Genomic DNA, 22966 nt, shown 5'->3' on the forward strand with positions numbered 1-22966 from the left:
ATTGATGCCTGTGAAGCAGTCACTAAAGACATTGTTAAAATAGCATATGAAAGGATAACAGGCATTGATGGAGATTTTGACGGCGAAGCAGTTAGGCAACGTCTTCGTGAGCTGCTTAACAAAGACTATGCTCGCTCTATCTACGGTTCCACAGCCACACCCTCAAGTCCACGCTCCAACTCCAGCCATCACTCTGTGTGTTCCATCGTAGCAGCCAAAAGGGAAGATGCTGCAGCAGAGTTAGCAGCGAAGGAAGCAGAGTATGAATTGCTGTTGGAAGAGGAAAAACTAAAGGAAAGGATTCAACTCCTAGAGGAGCAACAAAGGAGAGAACTTGAAGCTCAGAGACGTGAGTTGGAAAGATTGAAGGCAGAAAAGAATATAAGAGCTGCACGAGCTAGACTTGTAACCTATGACCAGGAAGTAATGCAGGAATGTGTCTATTCTTCTGATATCGACCCTAGAGAACAACGTGTATTTCCACAGCAATATGTGAATACAGCTGTCATCCAGCAGCCCACTAATGTTGCAGTGACAACATCAACTCCACAGACAGATGTGACTTACTTGGCTCAAGCAGTCCAGGATAGCATTTCTCTGAACAGGCTCCCAATACCAGAGCCACCTGTATTCACTGGCGACCCGATCCATTTCATTGAGTGGAAGGCTTCATTCACATCACTCATAGACAAAAGGAACATTTCTTCAGCTGACAAACTGCACTATCTGAGAAAGTATGTAGGAGGTCCAGCCCGAAGAATACTTGATGGCATCTTCTTCAGAAGTGATGAGGAAGCCTATAAGGATGCATGGAGCCGTCTCAACCAAAGGTATGGTCAGCCCTTTATTATACAGAGAGCATTCAGAGAAAAACTGTCAAACTGGCCAAAAATACACACAAAGGATGCTGATGGATTACGGACATTTGCTGATTTCCTAAACTCATGTCAGGAAGCCATGCCCTATGTTAAAGGTCTGGACATTCTGAATGACTGCGAGGAAAATCAGAAACTGATTCAAAGGCTACCTGACTGGACAGCATCACAGTGGAACAGAAAGGTTACTCAAGTCATGAGAAGCGAACAAGAATTTCCAAACTTCCAGCAGTTTGTTGATTTCATGTTAATGGAAGCAGAGATTGCCTGTAATCCTATTACTTCATTCCGTGCTCTCCAACTCAGCAGAGTCGAACTCAGAGAAACATCATCTGAAAGAAGGGAGAAGTAAAATGAGTGTTCTCCACACACAGACAGCCACAGAGACTGAAATTAAAGGACAGGCAATGGTCTTCACTACTGTCCTGAGTTCAAAAGTAAATCTCTGGACGAACGAAGGAAATATGTGAAGGAAAATAAACTGTGCTATGGCTGTCTAAAGCCAGGCCATAATGCAAGGGACTGTCGTCACAGACACTCATGTGACAACTGCAAAGGAAAACATCCTACATCTCTCCATGATGACAGCTACACTACAGTAAAAAACATCATCAGTCCTGAGTCAGAGCAGCACAGATGAAGCAGCAACCACACTGACTCTTAATGTGAATACTGAGGAGCCATCTGAGAATACTTCAATGATTGTGCCAGTGTGGGTTTCTTCTGTCAGCATTCCAGGTATGGAAAGACTTGTGTATGCGTTGCTCGACACTCAAAGTGATACGGTCTTCACTGAAAAGGAAGTAAGCAACAGCTTGCAAACAGAGACACATCCTGTGAGGCTGAAGCTCACAACGATGATTGGAAAGGATGCATTGGTGCACAGTGAAAGGGTCCAAGGTCTCAGAGTGAGAGGTTTTAACTCCACAATCATCATCGATCTCCCTCCAACCTACACTAAGGATTGCATACCAGTGAATCTAAAACACATTCCTACCTGTGAAACAGCAAGGCACTGGAATCATCTCCGCTTAATAGCAGATGAAATCCCACTGCAGCTAGATTGTGAAGTTGGCCTTTTGATAGGCCATAATTGCTCAAGAGCACTGACACTACGGCAAGTAATCCTCGGAGGAGATAGTGAACCCTGTGCAGTTCGCACAGATCTAGGATGGAGTATTGTGGGTTACACACCATCATAGAATGAGTCACCAAGCTTCAAAAATATGTGCCACAGAGTTGCTGTCAAGGAGCTCCCTCCAGTGACTCCAGCAGATGCATTACGGGTATTGGAATCCGACTATCAGGATGCCAATAAAGATGGAAAGACTGTCTCAAACCGGATACAGAAAATACATCTGAGTACAACTCCTCAGCAGTGGAGATACGTCTCTACTAACGATAACCCTGCTGACCTTGCATCTAGAGGTTCAAGGGCAAATGAGATTACCACGTCCAGCTGGCTCACAGGATCTCAGTTTCTTTTGAAGAAGGACATACCACCAGCTGTACATGTCATCACAGAAATGCAGATTGGAGATCCGGAAATCAAAAAGATTCAGAAACTAAACACACAAACAGTGGCACAAGTGAGTCTTTCAGACAGATTGTCAAAGTTTTCTTCATGGTCAAAGGCAACTCAAGCTGTCGCTCGTCTCATCCATTGGTCTAGAAGAGATAAATCAACGAATCACAGCACAGTACAAGAACGAGAGGATGCACAGCATATCAACATAAAGGATTTACAGAGACAAATATATCCAGAAGAGATAAGGTTGGTCAGTAAGAAAACTCAGCTTCCTCGACAGAGTAAACTGTACAAGTTGGATACCTTTCTGGATCAAGACGGACTGCTCAAAGTGGGAGGAAGACTGAAAAATGCATCTCTCCTTGACTCACTGAAACATCCAGTCATAATCCCAAAGGACCATCCCATTACCAGCACAATAATAGCTCATTATCATGAGAAGGTACAACATCAAGGTAAAGGCATGACTATTAATGAGATAAGATCACATGGATACTGGATTCAAGGAATCAACAGAGCTGTGGCAACCTACCTGCATCAGTGTGTTACATGCAAAAAACTCAGGAGGTTCACAGAAGAACAACGTATGGCAGATCTGCCGTCCGAGCGTGTGGATCCATTACCACCATTCATATTCAGCATTGCCACCAGACAACGCTGGCATACTCCAAAGAGAAACCTCGAAGTCGGTGACATCGTCATGGAGGAGACAGATCTTCCCAGGAATGAGTGGAAGTTGGCAAAAGTTATAGAGACAGTGACAGATAAAGATGGGCTAGTGAGAAGAGTCAAGATTCGTATTGGAGACCAGAAGACGGGACAGTGTTCTGGAAAGCCGTCCATTCTCGAACGTCCAGTGCAGAAGCTGATCCTGCTCTTGGAGACTGTTTGACCACTCTCTTCATGGAACAACTATATCCTTTACAGCAGTGGTCACCAACCTTTTTAAGCCCAAGATCACCGACCTCGGCCGAGGTGAAAGGCGAGATCTACCTATTGCAGAATTGAGTGTAAAAGACGGCCCAGACAGTGCTTCCAATTTGAGGCCTTTTATATAGGCTAATTGCATCTGAATTACTGTTACAATGAAGGCTCCATAATCAGCTCACGGCATATAGGTAGGGGTAAAGTGCTATTGGGGGGCGGACCTCACCTCCTCAAGGGGGGTCCGGGGGGATGTTCCCCCGGGAAGATTTTTTTTTAAATATTGAATTTGAAAGCATCAATCTGGTGCACTTTGAGAGCAACATGAAGAGATCTATGGATACCTCTCTCAGCACCCATATGAGACAGAACTGTAAACATATTTTCTTTTTCTTTATGGATATTTTACAAATCACATTAAACTGTATTCTTCTTTTACTGCCATATAGTAGGCTATTTCATACCTGTTTTTCATTTATTCTCTTATTGTTTGTATAACTATAATGATCATATAAAGGTGTGCCGCGGAAATAATCTTTTGAATAATTTGTGACAAAACTGTTCTAAACACTCAAGAGTCCTTTAGCTCACCTGAGCCCCTCAGTCTGACAGGAGAGGACTCCTCCAGCTCGTTGTGGAAACAGCTCCTTATGTCCGTTGGTGCAGCTAGCTAACCAGATGCTAACATCACGGTCCCCGCTAGCACCGGTCCCTCTCTCTCCCTCACTCCCTCTCTCCCTCTCTATCACACTAAATGCGCTATCGCCATACACACACAGAGCCGAGCTTGAATGACACAAGCACACGTGTATTTCCATGCAACTCTCTGATTGGTCTGGTGTGTTGCCTCTGTTGCGTTCACTGAACACGGGAAATTACAGTCCTGCCGTCCTCTCTTGTGTCATGATGAAGTTCACGTAAAGCACGGTTAATGTATTATATTATTGAGGTGTCTCAAATATACGTCAATCAAGTGGCACCTGCTAACGGGGTGGTGGATGATAGGTTTACATCTAAAAAAGTATTTTTCAAACATTATTATTTTAATTTTCTTTTTCTTTCTTTTGTTACTTTTTTTTTAACGGTCCGCGATCTACCCGCACCACACTCGCGATCGACCGGTCGATCGTGATCGACTGGTTGGCGACCACTGCTTTACAGTATGAACACTTATTCATGGACATTCTAATGGAATAAGAGTTAAGGTTAAAGGTCAAATCGAGTTCAGAAATTATTCGTGCTTTATCTATAAAGTTAACATTCACTCATAATTTGGTGGGAGTGTAAATGACCTTTAATATGTTTAACCTTTTGTAGAGGTGGTTATATTTGTGTGCCGATGTTTTCCTGTGGTAAAGTTTTAGTTTTGTACTTTTATTTTGATAGTTATAAGATCCGGATTTTTTTTTTTTCTAGGGACTTTTGCCGGAAGTGAATAGAGAACGAATGTCGTCTTCTTCTGTTTGCTTTAATCGAGGCTACGTAGTCATGCAGCGCCCCCATATGCAGTAAATGGAAGTACTACAAATAACCCCGTTTAGTGCAATTATTTCACAAGTTTTGTTATATATACTCGAAAAATATTACCGAGGTCCGGACCTCAGTGACCTCAATGGTAGATACGGCCATGTTGTGTGTGTGTGTATATATTAGCCTATATTATATATCGTGTGTCTTTTGCAAAATACCTATCATACATAACACATAGGCTATCAAATACCAGAATATTCTATTGCTGTTAAGCCTACTGTGAATATTAAAATACGCAGAATCATGTGTCCGGTATCATGCCTACATATATGACGTTTGCAGAAAACCCCCCCCGTGAAAATCAGTTTTGTATTCAGCGAGTTATGATTGATTAAATGCGCTGACACTTCATTGCGCCTGCCAGACAGATTACACTGAGTGGAGCGGGTGACCGGTCCAAGATGGCGGCCCCACGGCTCGTCAGCGCCAATAGGCAGTAGCAGTCGATGCGGCGTTCACTCTTTATAAGTCTATGATTGTAAACACGTGTAATGACGGATGAATGACGGAGAAATTAACTTCAGATAAGTAGTTACGTTACAAAACTGCTATATAAGGAATGGAGATGTTTTATCTGTGAGAAGGTGTCTAATTATTGTGTTTTCTTTCTTTTTTTAGCTCTTACGTTGGTACTTGACAATTAATGTATGTATACATGCATGTGTGTACAATAAAAGGATACCATCAGTTTGAGAGTTAGACCATTATTCAGCTGGGGACGCTACAGCAGTTCCCTAACGTTCAGAAAGTAGCGATCTGTGTGCTCAGTATGTTTGGATCAACATACACATGTGAATCAAGCTTTTCACACATGAACTCAATCAAAAGTAGCACTCGCTGCTCCCTGACTGACAGCACTCTTCACCAATGTCTTAGGATTGCATTGACATCCTATGAGCCAAAAATCACTGCTCTTGTTCAAAACAAAAAATGTCCCTTCTCCCATTGGGAAAGTCAGCGATGACAAATCACAAATGAGGTGATAGTAAGCACCTAGTTTACTATAGTAGACGTGTAGTGTAGTATTAATTCATATAGTTACCCGTATCCCTTGTTATGGGTTTGTGAACTGAAGGGTTTGACAGTTCTTTCTGTATTAATTTAAATGCACTTTGTAATGTGTCTGGGTCAAATGTGACCAAAACGTATGATTTTTTTGTTATTACTTGAAAAGTGAAAAAATAGTATTGCTAGAGTACTACCTCTTTGTGTTGCATTGGATCTCTTTAGGTGGTTTTTTTGTATGTGAGGACATTTATTAAGACTGCTATTATTGTATTCAGTATGCACTTTGTGATGTGCCTGGTTAAAAAAAAATAACCTGAATATTTGACTTCTAAAGCAAAAAAATGTAATGCTCCAACTGTGCACTTTTTTTTCAGATTCTGTTAAATTAATGCTAATTTGTTGTGTTTTTATGCACTAATTGACCTACCTTTGTTAGATGAACAATGAATAAAAATTGCATGTTTTTCATCGCAGTATGTGTTGGTTTAAAATGTGTCACTACCCGCTTTTTACAGGCCGCTGAATGTCTGGCCCAGCTGAATTTTGTAGATATAAAATCTGGCCCAACTGAATGTGTAATTGAATAGCCCTGACGTAGAACATTCAGTATTTTGTGTTCTGGACTGTGGGTTGGCCGAAAATATATAATTGAAGGCGTCACCTTTGCTTTGAGGTCACTTTAGATAATGAAAACAGTCCTTAGATTCATCTAGGAGTAGGCTTAACCTCTGGATACCCCCTTATTATTGCAGATATTTTCCAGGACAAGTCCCAACCTTTTTTTGATGTTTCTCCTGAATCAATTTAAACTGTAGTTAACCGGTTTGGACTGGTTCTGCCTACCGCTGGAGTAGATTCACATGATGTTTGTGCAGACTGCTATTTAATCTAATATGGAAAGTTTATAGTCTCGTGTCACTTGTTTACCGCACCAGAGCTCTCCTCTGCTTTATTTTTACTCAGATGTTAACTATTTTATATTTTCAACACTCATAGGTGATTTTAGACATTAGATCTGTATTTATAGCAAAAGTGTTTTTCTTGTAAGTGGATATTACACTGCAAATATGGAGGTTCATTTGCAAATACTATCATTTTCCATTTTAACTGACCAACCAGAAATGTTTTGATTTCCACTTTCATAAAACAGAAGTTTCCATAGAATCATGTAACCATTTTTAAAAGGAAAACAAATCTAAATTCTTACATTTTGACATGATTGACATGGTGATTGCTGGAATAATAGATGTCACGCTTACCACATGACCCTATCTTAAGCCAGGAGCTGGTAAGACAGTACAAAAACACAACAACCAAATGATATGAATGTCCTGATTCTCAGTCACAAAAACAACCTGATTTAATTCAATTCAATAACAATATGCCTGATATAGAACAAAGGTCCCTTTCAGTAAGAGGCGAGGACTCAATAAATCCCTGCACAAAGTTACATCTCTTTGTAGTCGTTGTTGCTTCTCCTTGTAGTACTATTTTGGTTACTTTGTGTTTTTTTCTGGTCATGTTGTGTCCCTTATGGTAATTCGGCATCTATATGAGGACAATAGTATCTCTCTAAGATCAGATCTTCAGTTTAAGTCAGTTTTCCACCAAACCGGGTGTCTTTGTCTATATGTATTATCCTGTTGAAACTGATAAGTCCCTTCCACAAACTGATGAATAATCATTGTGTGCTGTTGCAGTAAACGAGAACTCACCTGAAGGTCACTTCCCTTCTCAATTAGCTACTCAGTCCCTGAAAGCAGTTTAATAATGATAGACGTCAATGTTAGACAAATGTAGTGGAGTTAAAAATACTCCCCTCTGAAATGCAGTGCATTAGAGTTATAAAGTGGCATGTGACTGAAATACTAAAGTAAAGTACAAGAACCTATAATCTGTATAAAAGTATGCATAGCCCTTTACAGTACTGAAATGTGTCCTGCTTATTGACACACCACCACTGGAGACAGGCCCCTCGGGGACCAGGGGGCTGATTTATAAAGGGATATACGCTCGAAAAATGGCGTACGGCAGTTTCTACGCAATGTTTGCGATTTCTAAAATACTAACTTGACGGGAAAACGTGCGGTCCTCCACGCAAACTCTAACCCATGCGTACGCACTAAGCACAAAAACGGGAGAGACGAGAAACTGCGACACCGTTGGCAGAAGGAAGAATGGAGAGAAATATGTGGAAATAATACCATAAATAAAATGTTACATCTCATTTATCATATATGAAGAATTCATTTTCAAACATTGGTTAAAGCCAATCTTAAAATGATTTAACAAACGCCTGTTTGAGACTCCTCAGTGCACACAAAAACATAACTGGGAGAAATAAATAAATACAGATATGTTATTTAAAACCACCTTGAATATGTTGTGTTAATGTTATGAAATGTTTTCTCATAAATGATGCGGTAAGCAGGAGGACAGAATTACGTCTAAACTGACGCCGTTTTGCATTTCTATAGGTTGTAGATACGCGCATGGTTTTATATATGTTTAATAAATGTTTAATCGTGTTTTATGCCGTTTGCCAAGACTTGATAAGTCGCTCGTAAAACACAGGAGGTATGGAAACTAAGAGCACCATATGTGGTAAATTGTACAGCTAATATAACAACACATTAGTTGTATTTCCTTTAAGTGACGGATATAGAGTTGCTGCGGGGGGGGTTGAGATGCACAGGCTGCAGTGGAGACGCTGCGCACAGCTGATCGACAGCTGGGACACAAACCACCAAATACAAAAACATAATTCAGATCCAGTGGTCATGACTCCACTCCCGAGGGATTCCCCGATCATTCCTTACAGTTTACCTTCAAGGGGGGGTCTCCTGTCCCCGGTACAAACACACTGCCTGAGGAAGGCTTTGTGTATTTTTTTTGTCATTAGCCTTTTTCGGACCACTTATTTATTTATTTTGGTGACAATCCGACCTCCATGCTGCTATTCTGGTTCAAACTACATCCACCAAACAATATGATTTATCTCGACCTCCCCAAAATAATCAAAATCTGACACGGTGTGAGATGTTTTTTTTTAGCGGTTCTGTCGTCATTTCCTGCGATCTTCTCCATGCAGTCATTTAAAATGAATGAATGAATGAATGAAAGGGCGTTTCTATTTATAGGCAAATATGGGTATTACGTGAAGCCCGCAAAAGCTGCATCGCATTTCGAGTCGGTTGTGATTTATAAAGGGAAACTGGCGTAGGAAGTGCCGTACGCACTTTCCTCGCTGGTACGCAATGTTTGGTGAATCGGAAAGTGGCGGAAAATGTATGGAACTATTTTTCGGATTTCTACTACATAAGCAACCTTCCAATGTGAATCCTACGCACGGCGTTATAAATGAGGCCCCAGATCTTAACATTTCCAGATTCAACATTCCCCTAATTCACGTGTACGGTAGGCTATGTTTAAGATAAATCAGCACAGGAGCTTAAAACAGGGTGTAACAATAAATACTGTACAGTAGAATACAAAACGGCTTATTGTATGCCAATGCCAACAGATGAATGGTATGAAGTTTTGAAAAAGATCAGGAGTTGTATAGTCCTATGGCCTGTGGATAATAAAGCTGTCCCTGAGTCAGGTGGTTTTTGTTGAAGATACTCATGTAAAGTATCTAAAAATTGTACTTAAGTACAGTACTTGAGTAAATGCTCTTGGTTAATTTACAACACTGGTTGGGACAGTGTTGTAAAGTGGGACTGTGTGTGCTGTTGTTTGCAGAAGTTCATTAGCATTGATATGAGCCTCTGAGCCCGTAGCCCCGCCTCCTGATCGCTGATTGGCCACACTGTTACCGGAGCTGTCAGCCTGTGGAAGGTTTCTCCGCTCTGCTACTGTCCCAGTCTTCAGCTCCAGAGCGACGGGCTGACTGCAACTAGCGGCAGGCAGGCTCGTCTTGCCTTTTGTTAGCTATAGCTTGGAAAACACCAAGGAAAAGACAGAGCCGCATCCATGCAGTAGCACACTTTTATTGGAAAATGATCATCTGTACGAGTAAAATGGAGTACCCCCTGAGAACCCAGTGTCAGCGCGTGCACAAACAGGTAAGCTGACAAGAGACGAAGCAGTTTGAAATAGTTTCAGCACAATTAAAGCTAACGGCTAACTGTGTCGCCTGGGTAACGTTCATTCATTTGATAAAGGGATTATTTTGTATCAGAGTAACAACTCGTATCTTAACCACCTCTTTCATTTAGCTTCCTTGTCTTTTTTAAATTTAAATAGCATGTTTAGACAGGAAACAGCTTATTGAAAATATGACTATTGCAGTTTTAAACAGTTTTAAATATCTAAACTTTTTTACTTGTCAACTAGAAGCTAGCTAGTGAGCAAAAATAGCATTACCAAACTGATTTAGCTAGCTAACTTAGCTAACGGTATATAGAGCAATCATGCTAGAGTTGAATCAAACTGAAAAGACAATCAAAAATAGTTTTAATTGTTTAATTGGGGGTAATGAGCTGCCACCTTTTATCCCCATCAAGATACCTTTAATCCTTTACATCTCCAGTCGTTTACATGTCAGCTATATCAAGGTATAACAAGCTACCGTTAAGACATTAATATGAACAAAATCTGTTTGTGCAGCCACTGTGATGTTATGCCTTCACAATCCATGTAACGAAGACAATTCCTTTGTTGGTTCACCAGTGGTGATTTGAGTGCTTTCCTTTACAGTACATGGTTATATATAAGGTTCACAGTAAAATACTAATGTTTAAATGCAGTAACAAATATGAATGTTGCAGTACGAGGAGAAATCTATAGGTGACGATGACATCATCTGAAGATTTAGGAAAAAAAGTGTGTCAGTTTTGGTGGCTGTGGAGTAATGCAGTGACATTTATTCACCATAAATAATATATAAGCAATGCTCTAGGTGACCCTACAGTGTAAATGCTTTTAATCTATGAGGCTATATGGGGATCAGTCCTTTTTACTGCAAGTCGCTATAAATGTTGGCGACTTTTATTGTGCTGTTTTTTGCTGGCTGAACTGGACTGCCAATCAAAGTTGTTTTTCTCCTCTGTGGCTGTTTTTCCATTTTGCAACAGAAGGGGGGCGCTGTCCCGAGTGCAGTCCAAAAAGCCATGTTTGCTGCAGATTAGAGTCCAGAAATGGAGCAAAACAGGGAGGAATGTGAGCAACAAGGGATTCAAAACCCTCCACTTTGGGTTCAAGTCCAATATGTGTTCCTTTCAGTACCCTTCTCATTGTGTTATGTTCATATTAATTGACAATCAGCTTGCATTTTTCTGCTGGCATTTTTCTGTACAGGCCATTTGAGTACGTCATTGTTATAACTAAATGGCAAACAATCAGTATTTTTGTTGAGACCTATGCTTATGCAAACCATAATAACCCTATGAGTACTACAGCTCCTTAAAGATATTGCACCCCAAAGCTGTTTAAAATAAAGAAGTATATAGCAGGCAATTTAAGAAACACCTCATTTGAGCACCCGATTTTATAACCCTCTCAGCCTCGGCTTGTTTTTGAATTACCTTGTTATCCGTCTTTTGCTCTACCTGCCTGCCTTGTTTTCTGACAGGTCCAATAATTCATCTGCTGTATATGGGCTTGGCTTTCTCTATTTCTTTAGTCACCCTGCAGCACAGTGTTTTGTTTGTCTTGGTTGTGTTGTATCTGCTGTCCTTACCCTCCCCTCTTCTCCCCCCCTCTCCAAACATCTTTGGGCTGCAGCTGGTTTGTTTTGCGCTACACTCTTGAGTTCAGGTTGCAAGGCCAAAACCGGCCCTGGCTGCTTGTGTTTCCGGTAATTTTTTTAAGAGGGGGGGTTAATGCTGGCAGAACGCCGGCGCATGATAAGGACGGACCCCCTCCAGGCTCAATTGGAATGCAGATTGAATGTCCTTCTCCTGTATCCGCAGCAGCCCCCCTCTTGCAGCCCACCAAAATCACACTCATACTGGAGAGACACTACATGCACACATGCACGTCTCATCTCAAACTGACACAATTCCCCTTAGAGGACTGCTTGCATAATTTTTCCACATCATTGTGTGACATCTTCATATTCCTGCCTGTACAGTGCTGCTGTTTTGTTTGCCAGCCTGCCATCAAAGCCGCTCTTTGTCTGCATTTACCTTTCCTCCCTTCAGCGACGTCACTCCTGTTTTTCATGTCATCCCTGCCTCTTGCTGCTCTCTGATCAATATACAAACGACCTCTCCTGTGGCGGCAAGGGAAGGTTTTTTTTTTTGAATGTCAAATGATCTGCACCTGTAAATGTTTTCCCACAACAGGCAGCTTTTTAATTCTTCTTCTATCGTTTGCAACCAGGCCACAAGTTTGAATTCATCTTTTGATTTGAATAGAGCAGGGCTTCAATATCAACAGAGCCTTCTCGCTTTTGTCACCCCCAAGCTTGTTTTTGACTAGAAAAAAAATGGCTTTGTTTCCAAATCCTTCGCTGCTGGGCGTACTGTAAGCAGAATGAATAGGGTTGTGTGCGCAAAGCCTTAATATATTTCTCTATGAGACTGTTTGCTTCTATGTGAAACCAAAATATGCTTGTTAACAGCTTTTTCTTTTCGTTTAATGCGGGTGTTTTTTTTTCCTGTGGGTGGACAATAAGGAGCGTATCGCCTTATCAAAACTACGGCTGTGTGCAGCATCTGTGGGCAGGCAAAAAACACGAAGCAAAATGCATGGGTGTCTCTGGACACAATCTCTGCAAAACATGTCTGTTTAAACCTTATTTCCCTGGGTATATTAATCACAAGTATTGATTTGAAAGTGTTTTGATAAATGGGCTGGGATGGATGTGGGGAGACACTGAAATATTCATTGCTTTACTGGTCAGACATTTAAGATGTTTTTTGTTTTGGTTTCAGTAGTTTCAAAATCTTGGAATCTTAAAAAAATTACTCATAGCATAATCATCAACTTACTGTATATTGTCTCGAGCTGCTGACTGCTGACTTTCAATTTTGCTTTCATGTTAAGCTGTCAGCTCACTCAGTTAAAACTGTAGGATGTGTTATTTCCTGCTGTGCTCACATCAACTGTAGTTCCTGTTTCAGAATTGACTTTCTGTCGCATTTGTCCAGACTTGTTCATGAAGTTTCATGAAACGCCAATTTCCTCTTTGATGGGGTGACGCTGGTGAGGACAATTCCTGTCTCCTCTGTCTATACATGAGTACGTCTTGTCACTTGTTTTCTGTAGATTTGACACTGGCTGAAAATCAAATTAATGACAAAACTAGTCATTTATTTGCCCACTGGCTATGAGGAGTTTGTGTTCTCATGCTTACATATTGTATGTAAAATAGCAGTGGGTTTATCATCTGGCTATGCAGCCCAGTCTCTCATTTCAGTTTGAACATTTTCTAACAGCAACAGTTACATTTTCTGAATCAAGCTTATGCAGATATAATGTGTTTTCCCTTCACACTGTGAACAAAGAGCTCACACAGCCCCTACTGGAGCAAGTAGCAGTCTGTGTTATGCCCAGATGCATTGCGTCACCTGGTTGCTCACGATGACCCACTTTGATAAGGTTTTGCCAGAGACTCAGTTTTTCTTGATAGTCTGTTTTTTTTCATAAGCAGGCGCCATATTTCCAGTGTTGCATTTGGGACGTCTGGTACAGGTCGTAAATCTGAGACCCGGAGTACATTTATTGTTTTGCATTCATACCGTCAGCTGTGCACTGCAACAAAAAGTGATGTTCATTCAACAGCTATACATCAGCTGACTGTTATAGTGGCGCAAGTGTCAGCTTGCCATCACATACTGGCAGTTACACAAGTATTAGCAGAATTTTCATCCTAATACTGTGTGCATTGTGTTCATCTTGGCCTCCATTCTTCAGTAACTTGAATTAATTAATAACTGAAAAATAACTGTTTAATCTTTAACTCAAATATTGATACTTCCATTAACATAACATCATTCAGGTTAATACATTGACTACAGAACCACCATTTCTTAAACCTCTGATTAAGGAGTGTGTGGTTTTACTATTACAAATTAAACAGAGAGATGGTGATTGAACAGTTTCACATGGATCAGTCATAATCTGTTTGTGTTGCGATCGTAGCTTATTCTATAGTGACACACTGGACAGAATTAGTGGTCTCCCTGCATGAGAAGTCCTTGACAAGTCGACCTCAAAGCAGCGACCTCTGTAAGGCCTTTTCCTTTAAGTGACCAAGCCGGTTGGTGCTTGATGAAGCAGTAACGTAGATTCTGCAGCCCAGAATACTAATCGGCAGCTCTTGTGTTTGCAGAGAGATACTTGTGTGAATGTGCTCTTGTCAGGAGGCCTTTGATTGGCAGGCACCTGTGTGCTCTGCCCTCCAGCCTGTCCTCATGTCTGCTGACAGACCAGAGTGGGTCAGGGTCCGACTATAAGGAGGTTTTATTTAGTGCAGTTCATTCGCTGCCTTTTAATCCTCCTCTTGACTTTCCTCCATTTTATATAAGCTATGAGATGAGGCTCAAATCATCATTAGATTTATTTAATGTGTGTTTCTAGGTCTGAGCGTAAATAGGTCAAGAGGTGGAGTCTTGTGCAGGATCAAACCCTCGTCCACTGTAGAGAGAAATGAAATACCACATGAAGCCACTAGCCAGATAAACATGGTGGTGAATACCAAAGAGCCGTGCTTGGCTCAAGTTAAGTAACATGGTCCGCTCGTGGACATTGTTTCTGACTATCCGTGACATGAACTGAGCTGTCGGGGAAAGAATTAATCCTAGATAGCAGTTTGTGCTGTGGCAAGTCCTTGCCAACATTCGTACAATTCCAACTGCAGTGAAGCATTTGGTTTTGATCAGCGCTGTGCTCTCAGGTTTCACATTCAGGCGAACTGAGTCGTCGCCCAAGGCTGAGCTTCTAAACACCTTTTCCTAGAGGCCATTGTATGATGGCGAGGGAGGAAATAAATGGCTGTGCCTATGAGGGCAGGACAGCTTCCCTCTCCTCATGGGTCTGTTTCTCTTGGCCTCGGGCTCCTCGGCCCAATCCCACCTATGTTTGTGTGTTTGGCCTCATCCACTTCTTTGCTACTGCGGACCTTCCCTCTTCAAGGCCTCATAAGCCCACATTTCACATTAGATTCTTCTTCTGCGGTTCCACCCAGCATTAAATCCCCCTTTCCCCTGGGTGTAATGTTTTCCTGGTTTCGTCGTTGTATCAGTCCATCTATTGAGTTTGTATACTGCATCCACTTTTAATTAACAGATGTGGAGACTCATATGGCTCAGCTACATGTAGTAATGATAATGTTTATGAGGCTTCAGATCCTGCTGCTGCCAACGCAAGGTGGCGTCTCGGTGCCTGTGGAGCTGGCGGCTGAGCACTTTGTTTGCTTGTTTTAGTTGCAGAAAGAATAATGTAAGGAATGCAGTGCCTTGCCACCGGCGCCGGTATCCCAGCATCACGGCCGCTGTTCCTTCAACACTCATGAGCTGATTTAAGGTGTGGAACATGACTCCAGTCCAAAGCACAGTCGGTGCCCGTCGTCACACGTTGTGGACGCTGAAGCTGCACTTTATCTTGAGCCAACTTTTCTTGGCTATAAAATAAGTTTTAATAAATCACCGAAAGGACAGTCTGCCCTGTGTTACTGTTTTATTACGTCTTATCACCATTTATATGTAAGCAGTAGTACACAAAATCAAAGAAAACATTTATCTGACATTTATGGCTGCATATAAGGTTTTCGTTCTCTATCAATTAATCTAGTTTTATTACTTAAAATTTCCATATCCGATCAAGTGGAATCCGTTTATTTGGGGGATTTTTGCTGATATACTGATTTAAGCAATTATTACAATGTATGCCAGTTCATTTTCTGTTGCTAGATAAATCTATAAATGTACCTCGTTTCAGGTCCAATGACTTCTGCCTCAGCATCAAACACATGATCACAGCTATAAATCATCCCCCGATTTTACTGCAACAACAAACGGGAACAAAGTTTGTGCTTCTCCCGTCAGAAACCATCTCCTCTCTGCCTGCTCTCTGTAGGTGATGGTGAACGGAGAGAAGGAGCGCGTGTCGCTGCTGTTCATGAAGGCTCTGGTCAGCAGGGGCAGCGTGGACGCCGTGTCGCAGCAGATGGCCTCTCACCCGCAGTACTTGGAGAGCTTCCTGCGCACACAGCACTACATCCTGCACATGGACGGGCCCCTGCCGTTGCCGTACCGCCATTACATCGCCATCATGGTCAGTGGCCTTTCTCCTCTCGTTGATACAAACCCAGGATCTCGCCATACTGTGAACAAACCGATAGTCGATTTGGAAGCTGTTCTCCAGCAGGGATCATAGAAGTATTATTCAAAATGAAAGAATAACACCTTGTTTGAAAAATGTCTGAACTTTTTCTTACCTTGCCCTTCAGGCTGCAGCGCGACATCACTGCAACTACCTGGTGTACCTGCACTCAGCCCAGTTCCTGAGGGTGGGCGGGGACCCTGTGTGGCTGCAGGGTTTGGAGGCAGCCCCCCCTCGGCTTCGTCTGCTTGACCACATCAACAAAGTGCTGGCCCACCAACCCTGGCTCACTGCCTGCTCACACATCCAGGTACAGCACAGCAAAATGCAGACAATCATTTTTTAAATAAAGCGTAACAAGAAAGTATCAAATGATTCCCCATTACAACTTACAGAATACACAATACAGAAGTGAGCTCTCAGGGTCAAGGTTATAAACCTATGAATTAAAGTTTTCTGTATGCGTTTGCTAGTTTTAGTCTTTATATACGTTTGACAGCAGTTTGTTTATTACACTTCTTGAAATCATTTTCTTGTTATCAAATTCTACAAATCCAGACTGTGTGTGAAAAACAGCAGGTTTTAATTGTGAAGCACAGTGCCCTCTGCTGGAGTGTCACGTCTGATCAATTGCTGTCTTCTTTTTTAGGAATTGATATTTAATAGAAAACTTAAACTAAAATAAATGTATGTTCATTCTCATTTTTTTTTTAAATAGCCAGACTATATATTTTCATTGAGTTAAGATATTTTCTCCGCTCATTTCAGTTTCTGTTTATACTAATCACCCTGCTCACATGCACACTAACGAGTATAAAGGGCCGTGTCTGACCCTGAGCTCTGTCTGTCAGGCGCTGCTGAAGGCGGGCGAGCAGTGCTGGTCTCTGGCGGAGCTGGTGCAGGCCGTGGTGATCCTCGCTCACTGCCACTCCCTCTGCAGCTTTGTGTTTGGATGTGACACAGACTCAGACCCTGCCTCTCTCTCCAAGTCTCCTAACGGCACCCCGCCCACCTTCTGCCCCATCGATGCTGCCAACGGCAACGCCAACGTGCCTCAGACGCTCGCCACTCCCTCCGAACACATAACTCGAAGACGGGTAACAAATCAGACCTGTATGCTCTTAAAATGAAAATCACTGATAATTGCAGAACAAAGTAGACTGTTTAACACAAATATTCCACTTGCAAACATGAATAAAATATACTTTTATAATTACAAAAGTGTACAGTAGGGTGATCATTTTAATCTGATACAGCATCACAGAGCTCTTTGTGTAAAGGACAGATGCATCTGAATCTATAATGTAAGATTGGGTAGTTCATTGTTCAGCCTGTTGTCTGTTCCTTCCTGAAAGGTTTATTAAACCTTATCTGTGTTTGTGTGGATAGTCTCTGGACTCCAGCTGTGACATGGTGTGTCTGAAGGAGAAGATTCAGAAGTCTCAGGAGGAGCGAGAGAAGAGAGAAGAGCGGCTGCTGCAGACACAAGCACTCCAGCAAACAGGTAACCAACAGAAGCACACAGGCAAGAAAACCCCGCTCAGGTGTTCCCCCTCACTTCTGATGGCTATCTCGAGCGCTACATTTGAAGTCACATGGTGTGAAACTCGAGCAATTTACATTTATTGACGCACTCCCTCTGCCTCCCCTCCCTCGCTGTTGCTTTCATCGTCTCTTTTTTTAGATATGGAAGAAGAGGAGGAGATGATATGCTTTGCAGACCCCACACGTTTCATCACAGACCCCGACTTATGCTACCAGGAGTTTGCTCGCAGAGAGGAGGACCACTTTCAAGTATTTAGAGTTCAGGTGAGGGTCGGTCACGGTGGGTGTTAGGGCTCGTTATCCCACGGCGTCAGAAAATACCTTCCATTTCTTTTACACATGACTTCGTCCCTCAGACCCCATTGAGATCCTGATGCCATACTTTATGGTTCTTTAGGAACAAAATCATAAAATGATTTAGAAGATTGGAGAAGCAGAGAAAAAATGGCTTTACAAAATGATGTTGTTTTTTCCTTTTACCTTTGGGATTTGTTCCGTCTTTGTTAAATCACATCTCACCTCTTTAAGGCTTCTTAAATTATTCAAATAAAAACAACCGTCTTATTTGAACTGCTTACAAAAGGACGAGGGTTGGGAACCACTGCCGCACTTTAATATTTGATGATCTTTAGCTAACATCGCCACCTTGCTGACTTGATGTGTTGTTTTCTCTGCAGGACTATTCATGGGAGGACCACGGCTTCTCCTTAGTCAACAGGTTGTACTCGGACATCGGCCATCTCTTGGACGACAGATTCAGGAGCGTGACGACCCTCCCCTCGATGCACAGCCCCGACCTGAAGAGGGCCATCTGGAACTACATCCACTGCGTGTTAGGAATACGGTGAGACACAAACACCCTTTGAGACTCGAACTAAAGCCCTGCTTCCTTTTGTGTTTAGTAGATAAATGAATGTTTGTTTGTGGTTACAGGTACGATGATTATGATTATGGAGAAGTGAACCAGCTGCTGGAGCGCGATCTGAAGCTGTACATCAAGGCTGTGGCCTGCTTTCCAGACGCCACCAAAACTCCAGTGTGTCCGCTCAGTCTGGCTCCGCTCAAACCTTCAGAGCGGGTAAGAGCCCCTTTAACACAGCTTTACCGACTATCTTTGCTACATTTGAAGCCTCCATAGAGGTGTTTTATTTAAGCATTATGTCTATGTTGTTTTGTTTGTGACGTCACTACTCTAGAAGTACATTTAAAACATATCCTCATACAAATCCTTAATTTAAATAGTGATTTATCAGAATTCGAGAGTGAATTTCTTTCTTTTCTTCACTTTCTTTTATGAATATAACTTTTAACTGAGGGAGAGCCAGGGGCGGATCTACGGGGGGGGAAAGCAGGTCACCTTTAGCTCTCTTAAGAGATGGGTGATGTTATTTGTGTACTTAATTATAACTAAGTACTTTTACTGTACTTACAGTAAACAGAATTCTAGGGTATCACAAGTATTGAGCTGTTTTATACTATATTTTAGTTTGTTTGTCTGAACACCTTGTTTCTCTTGTGCATTAAGAACACTTATGTTAGGGCATGATTTAACAATAAATAGGTTATATATATATATATATATATATATATATATACAGTATAAAATACCACGTACTGCCCGCCCTCCCATGCCACCCTGGCATGACCTCTTGCCCCCCCTTTGCCACCCCATGTAAAATGTTCTAGAACTGCCACTGGGGAGAGCTAACAGGTTTTTTTTAATGCAATGAACATTTTATTTTTTGAAAGGCTTAAAGGTATGGTAGGTAATTCACTTCAGAAACACTTTTTGTTATATTCCATGGAATGTTCTTAACATAAATCCATAAATAAATGTCATCTGTGGAAGCCGTAGTACTGTAAAAAGCACGACCAATCATCTGAGCCGGCCCGGCTAAAATAACTGGATGGCCTACCTGCCTGTCAGCCTTCCATCTGTGCACAAACTTATCTCGTGCCCTCATTGGTCATGTGCGCGTTCGTGTGTATTGGAGGAGGGGTTCTGTAAGGAAGTGGCAGATTTTTTTCGGTTGTGTATTTTCAAATTCTAGCGCACTCAAGCTGGTTCCTCCATTCTTACCTACCCCACCTTTAACGCCCCACAAATATTTGAAGCACAATATATTTGATCATTTTGGAATTAATCACATCTTTTTTCAATAGTTTTTGAATTTTTGAGGTTATTGTGAATGTTTGGATTGTGGAATGATGGGGCAATCATACACAGCCACCACTCGAATGTAATTATAATCATAGTATTACATTAATAATAATAGTGTAGTCTTTTCTGTGTCTGCAACTGTACTGAAATACTGGCTTTAAACAGGACGACTAGACGTTAAAAAGAAAACAAATCAGCAAAGCTTTTAAATCTGAATATCAATATCAGGAACTAGGCTTCTATCTATTTGGTGCCGTCCTAATCCTCACTGTTTACTCTGAACCCTGTGAGGCGCTCTGAGTGAACCCCATGTCCTCCCCTCCCCTCAGATACACGTGAACCTGCTCATCATGGAGGCCCGGCTGCAGGCGGAGCTGCTCTACGCGCTGAGAGCCATCACTCAGTACATGATCGCATGAGCGCTCGGAGAGGCACCGAGCTAAATAACTCTCCGCCGGTACAGAGAGACGCGAGGATGAAGACATCTCAACAGCAGACGGTGGGACGAGAGGGACACTTTTAGGGACACAGAGCTCATGGTTTTGTAGCTGTGCCTCATGAATGTGCTTTTCTTTTTCTCAGATGTAATGTATTTATACCATAGTGTGCCACGCCCCCCTCCTCACGCAGATTCTCCTGTTGTGAAGTCCTCTCATCAGACATCTCGGCTCTCAAACGTTATGTGCAATTATTCCTAGAGATGTTTCAATGTGTACCTTTTTGTTTTGTGTTCATTCTGTACGAAGCTGCTCGGTAGTAGCAGTGCAACACTCTCCTTAGTTTGATTGGCCTCCTTTTTGTATTAACTATGCTTTCCCCAAAAAATATCGTTTTGTACACGTTGAATGTTAACGGGAGACCAGGTTATTTTTGTTGACAATCCTCGTCAGTGTTGGAGGAGGACAGTGAAGGATGACCGTTTCGCCCTCCCTAACATTTCGTATTAATGCTGGTCAAGAACAAACACCACAGTGACACTGCTGGAAGTTATCACATCACTATAGTTTCTTTTAATAAGCACTTTTCTAAACTTTATATATTTATAATGCAAGGTAACTCAATAGTAGACATTGAGACGCACGGTGTGTGTGTGTCTGACGCCTTTCTTCTCGACTGTATGACGTGTAACAAATATTTGAGACTGTATGACGTGTAACTTTCAAATTAGCTTTTGTTCTCAACCCCAGATTACAGTGAATTATTGCTCTACTTGTTACGTTCAGGTCAGCGCTGACACACAGAAGGATTTTGAAGATAATAATGTTTTCAAGACTTAATTTACGCCTGATAAGAAAACATGTAACTAAACTTAGGAAGTCATTGAGGATTAAGCTGAGCCATTCGCTAAATGATTGTTTTTTGCGCTTCAGAAGTGATCAAATCAGAGACTGAATTTCAGACGTTAAAGAAGCAAATTGAAGGATTGGATGGATGAAAAATTCCCAGTCGATCTGCACTGGTCATGAGTTCAGACGTTCTGCTCAAAGCTTTGTGTCTAAGCTTTTTTTGTGAGCTGTAGCAAAGCTGATTATCAAGTAGAAATCCACGGTACAATTTGCAAAGCAGAACAATGTGCAAACTATTCGTTGAAACGCGTGTATCTTGTTTTTCTGTCTTTTTTTATTTTTATAGTTTTTGTTTCTGGGTTTGACGGTAGGACCTGCTTGTTGTGCTGCAGCTCAGGTAGACGTAGAGTTTTGACAGACTTTAGAATTAGTAGCTGCAGGATGTAGAAAATAAACAAGTGCATATCGAGCATGTCAAGCAAAGCGCTGATAACACAGGTGCCTTCAGAATACAGCTGGATGCTGCTGAAGTGGAGGGACGTGACTACTGGAGGCTGGATGTGGGCTCTGGTGGGAGCTGGGTAACCTTTTTTAACACGGGTTTAAAAAGTTGAAAAAAAGAAGTTTTTTTTCTTGGCGTTTGTCAGTGTGTGTCCTCTATCAGACACCTGGGAGCCCCAACAACTCAGCAAAGAGCCTTTGACACAGATGGATGTTAAACATGTTCAACTTGAGCAGATAAAAATAAAGGATAATTATCTTTTAAAAAAAACAAGAAATGTCTTTAAAAAAAGAGAACAAGTGAAAAAGCAAAAAACTGTTTTTGAAAATGTGAAGAAATGTTTTCTATAAAGATGCTCTATGAAAATAAATCCTGTCTCCTGTTTTACTTTCATCCCCAGGAAACCTCAATGTTTTTCATAGTGTGGTAAATCACACAAACCTTAAACTGTAACCAAATCATATCGAGCAATCCTTTTGTTTCTCACTTACTCTCTACAAGTCCGAGTTTTAAACCATTTGATTTAAGTTCCATTTATTGGTTTCTAAATCTTTCCACCACCTGACCGTCTGCTGATCGCCTGTGAGGTTGAATCAAAGCAAAGGAAATAAGACGGAAATGTACTTACGTTTCTGCTTAAACTACTTTTTCCAATATCATGAATATATTTACTCTCCTGATATATGACCAAGAAGATATGATGGAGAGTTAAGTATTTTTTACTGTCCTTTAATCTTTCTGATTAATTACAATTCAGGGGGAAATGTTGTACTTACCTCACTTCAGTTTTATGGTTTCTTCACACACTAAAAAACAAGTTTTATAATTGAAATGTTTTGTTATAAGTGTAACAACCCAACATTTTATAAAATCAAATGTTTTATTTTATTATGCTAAAGTTACATTTTCCTGATTAAATACTAAATGTACTTAAGTACCCTTTTTCAAAGCAGGACATTTGACTTGTAACAGAATATTTTACGTCATTTCTCAAAAAGTCCTCAATCCTGGCTTTTATTAACCAGCCTTATGGGTACACGTTGTATTTACCGGCCTTATGGGTACACGTTATATTTACCAGCCTTATGGGTACACGTTGTATTTACCGGCCTTATGGGTACACGTTGTATTTACCAGCCTTATGGGTACACGTTATATTTACCAGCCTTATGGGTACACGTTGTATTTACCAGCCTTATGGGTACACGTTATATTTACCAGCCTTATGGGTACACGTTGTATTTACCAGCCTTATGGGTACACGTTGTATTTACCAGCCTTATGGGTACACGTTATATTTACCGGCCTTATGGGTACACGTTGTATTTACCGGCC

The 22966-nt window shown here is 41.4% G+C and overlaps 1 protein-coding gene across 1 annotated transcript; it reads left to right on the top strand.

Moving 5' to 3' along the window:
• Positions 1 to 9714: 9714 nt before the first annotated feature.
• Positions 9715 to 22001, top strand: sesn4 (sestrin 4). Its single transcript, XM_079671491.1, has 9 exons — positions 9715 to 9932; positions 15892 to 16089; positions 16265 to 16447; positions 16989 to 17234; positions 17527 to 17641; positions 17822 to 17946; positions 18360 to 18526; positions 18616 to 18760; positions 20173 to 22001. Exons 1-9 carry the CDS (start codon positions 9867 to 9869, stop codon positions 20260 to 20262), a joined length of 1335 nt encoding a protein of 444 aa, XP_079527617.1. The 5' UTR covers positions 9715 to 9866; the 3' UTR covers positions 20263 to 22001.
• The last annotated feature ends 965 nt before the right edge of the window (positions 22002 to 22966 follow it).

This window comes from Notothenia rossii (assembly GCF_949606895.1).
Source record: "Notothenia rossii genome assembly, chromosome: 3".
NCBI classification, from domain to species: Eukaryota; Metazoa; Chordata; class Actinopteri; order Perciformes; family Nototheniidae; genus Notothenia; species Notothenia rossii.

Bases quoted from the DNA above. Each gene is read 5' to 3' on its own strand.
- sesn4 (XM_079671491.1), top strand. From the start codon at position 9,867: ATGATCATCTGTACGAGTAAAATGGAGTACCCCCTGAGAACCCAGTGT. The intron at 9,933-15,891 runs GTAAGCTGACAA...TGCTCTCTGTAG, and splicing joins GTCAGCGCGTGCACAAACAG to GTGATGGTGAACGGAGAGAA. The intron at 17,947-18,359 runs GTGAGGGTCGGT...TTTTCTCTGCAG, and splicing joins TTCAAGTATTTAGAGTTCAG to GACTATTCATGGGAGGACCA.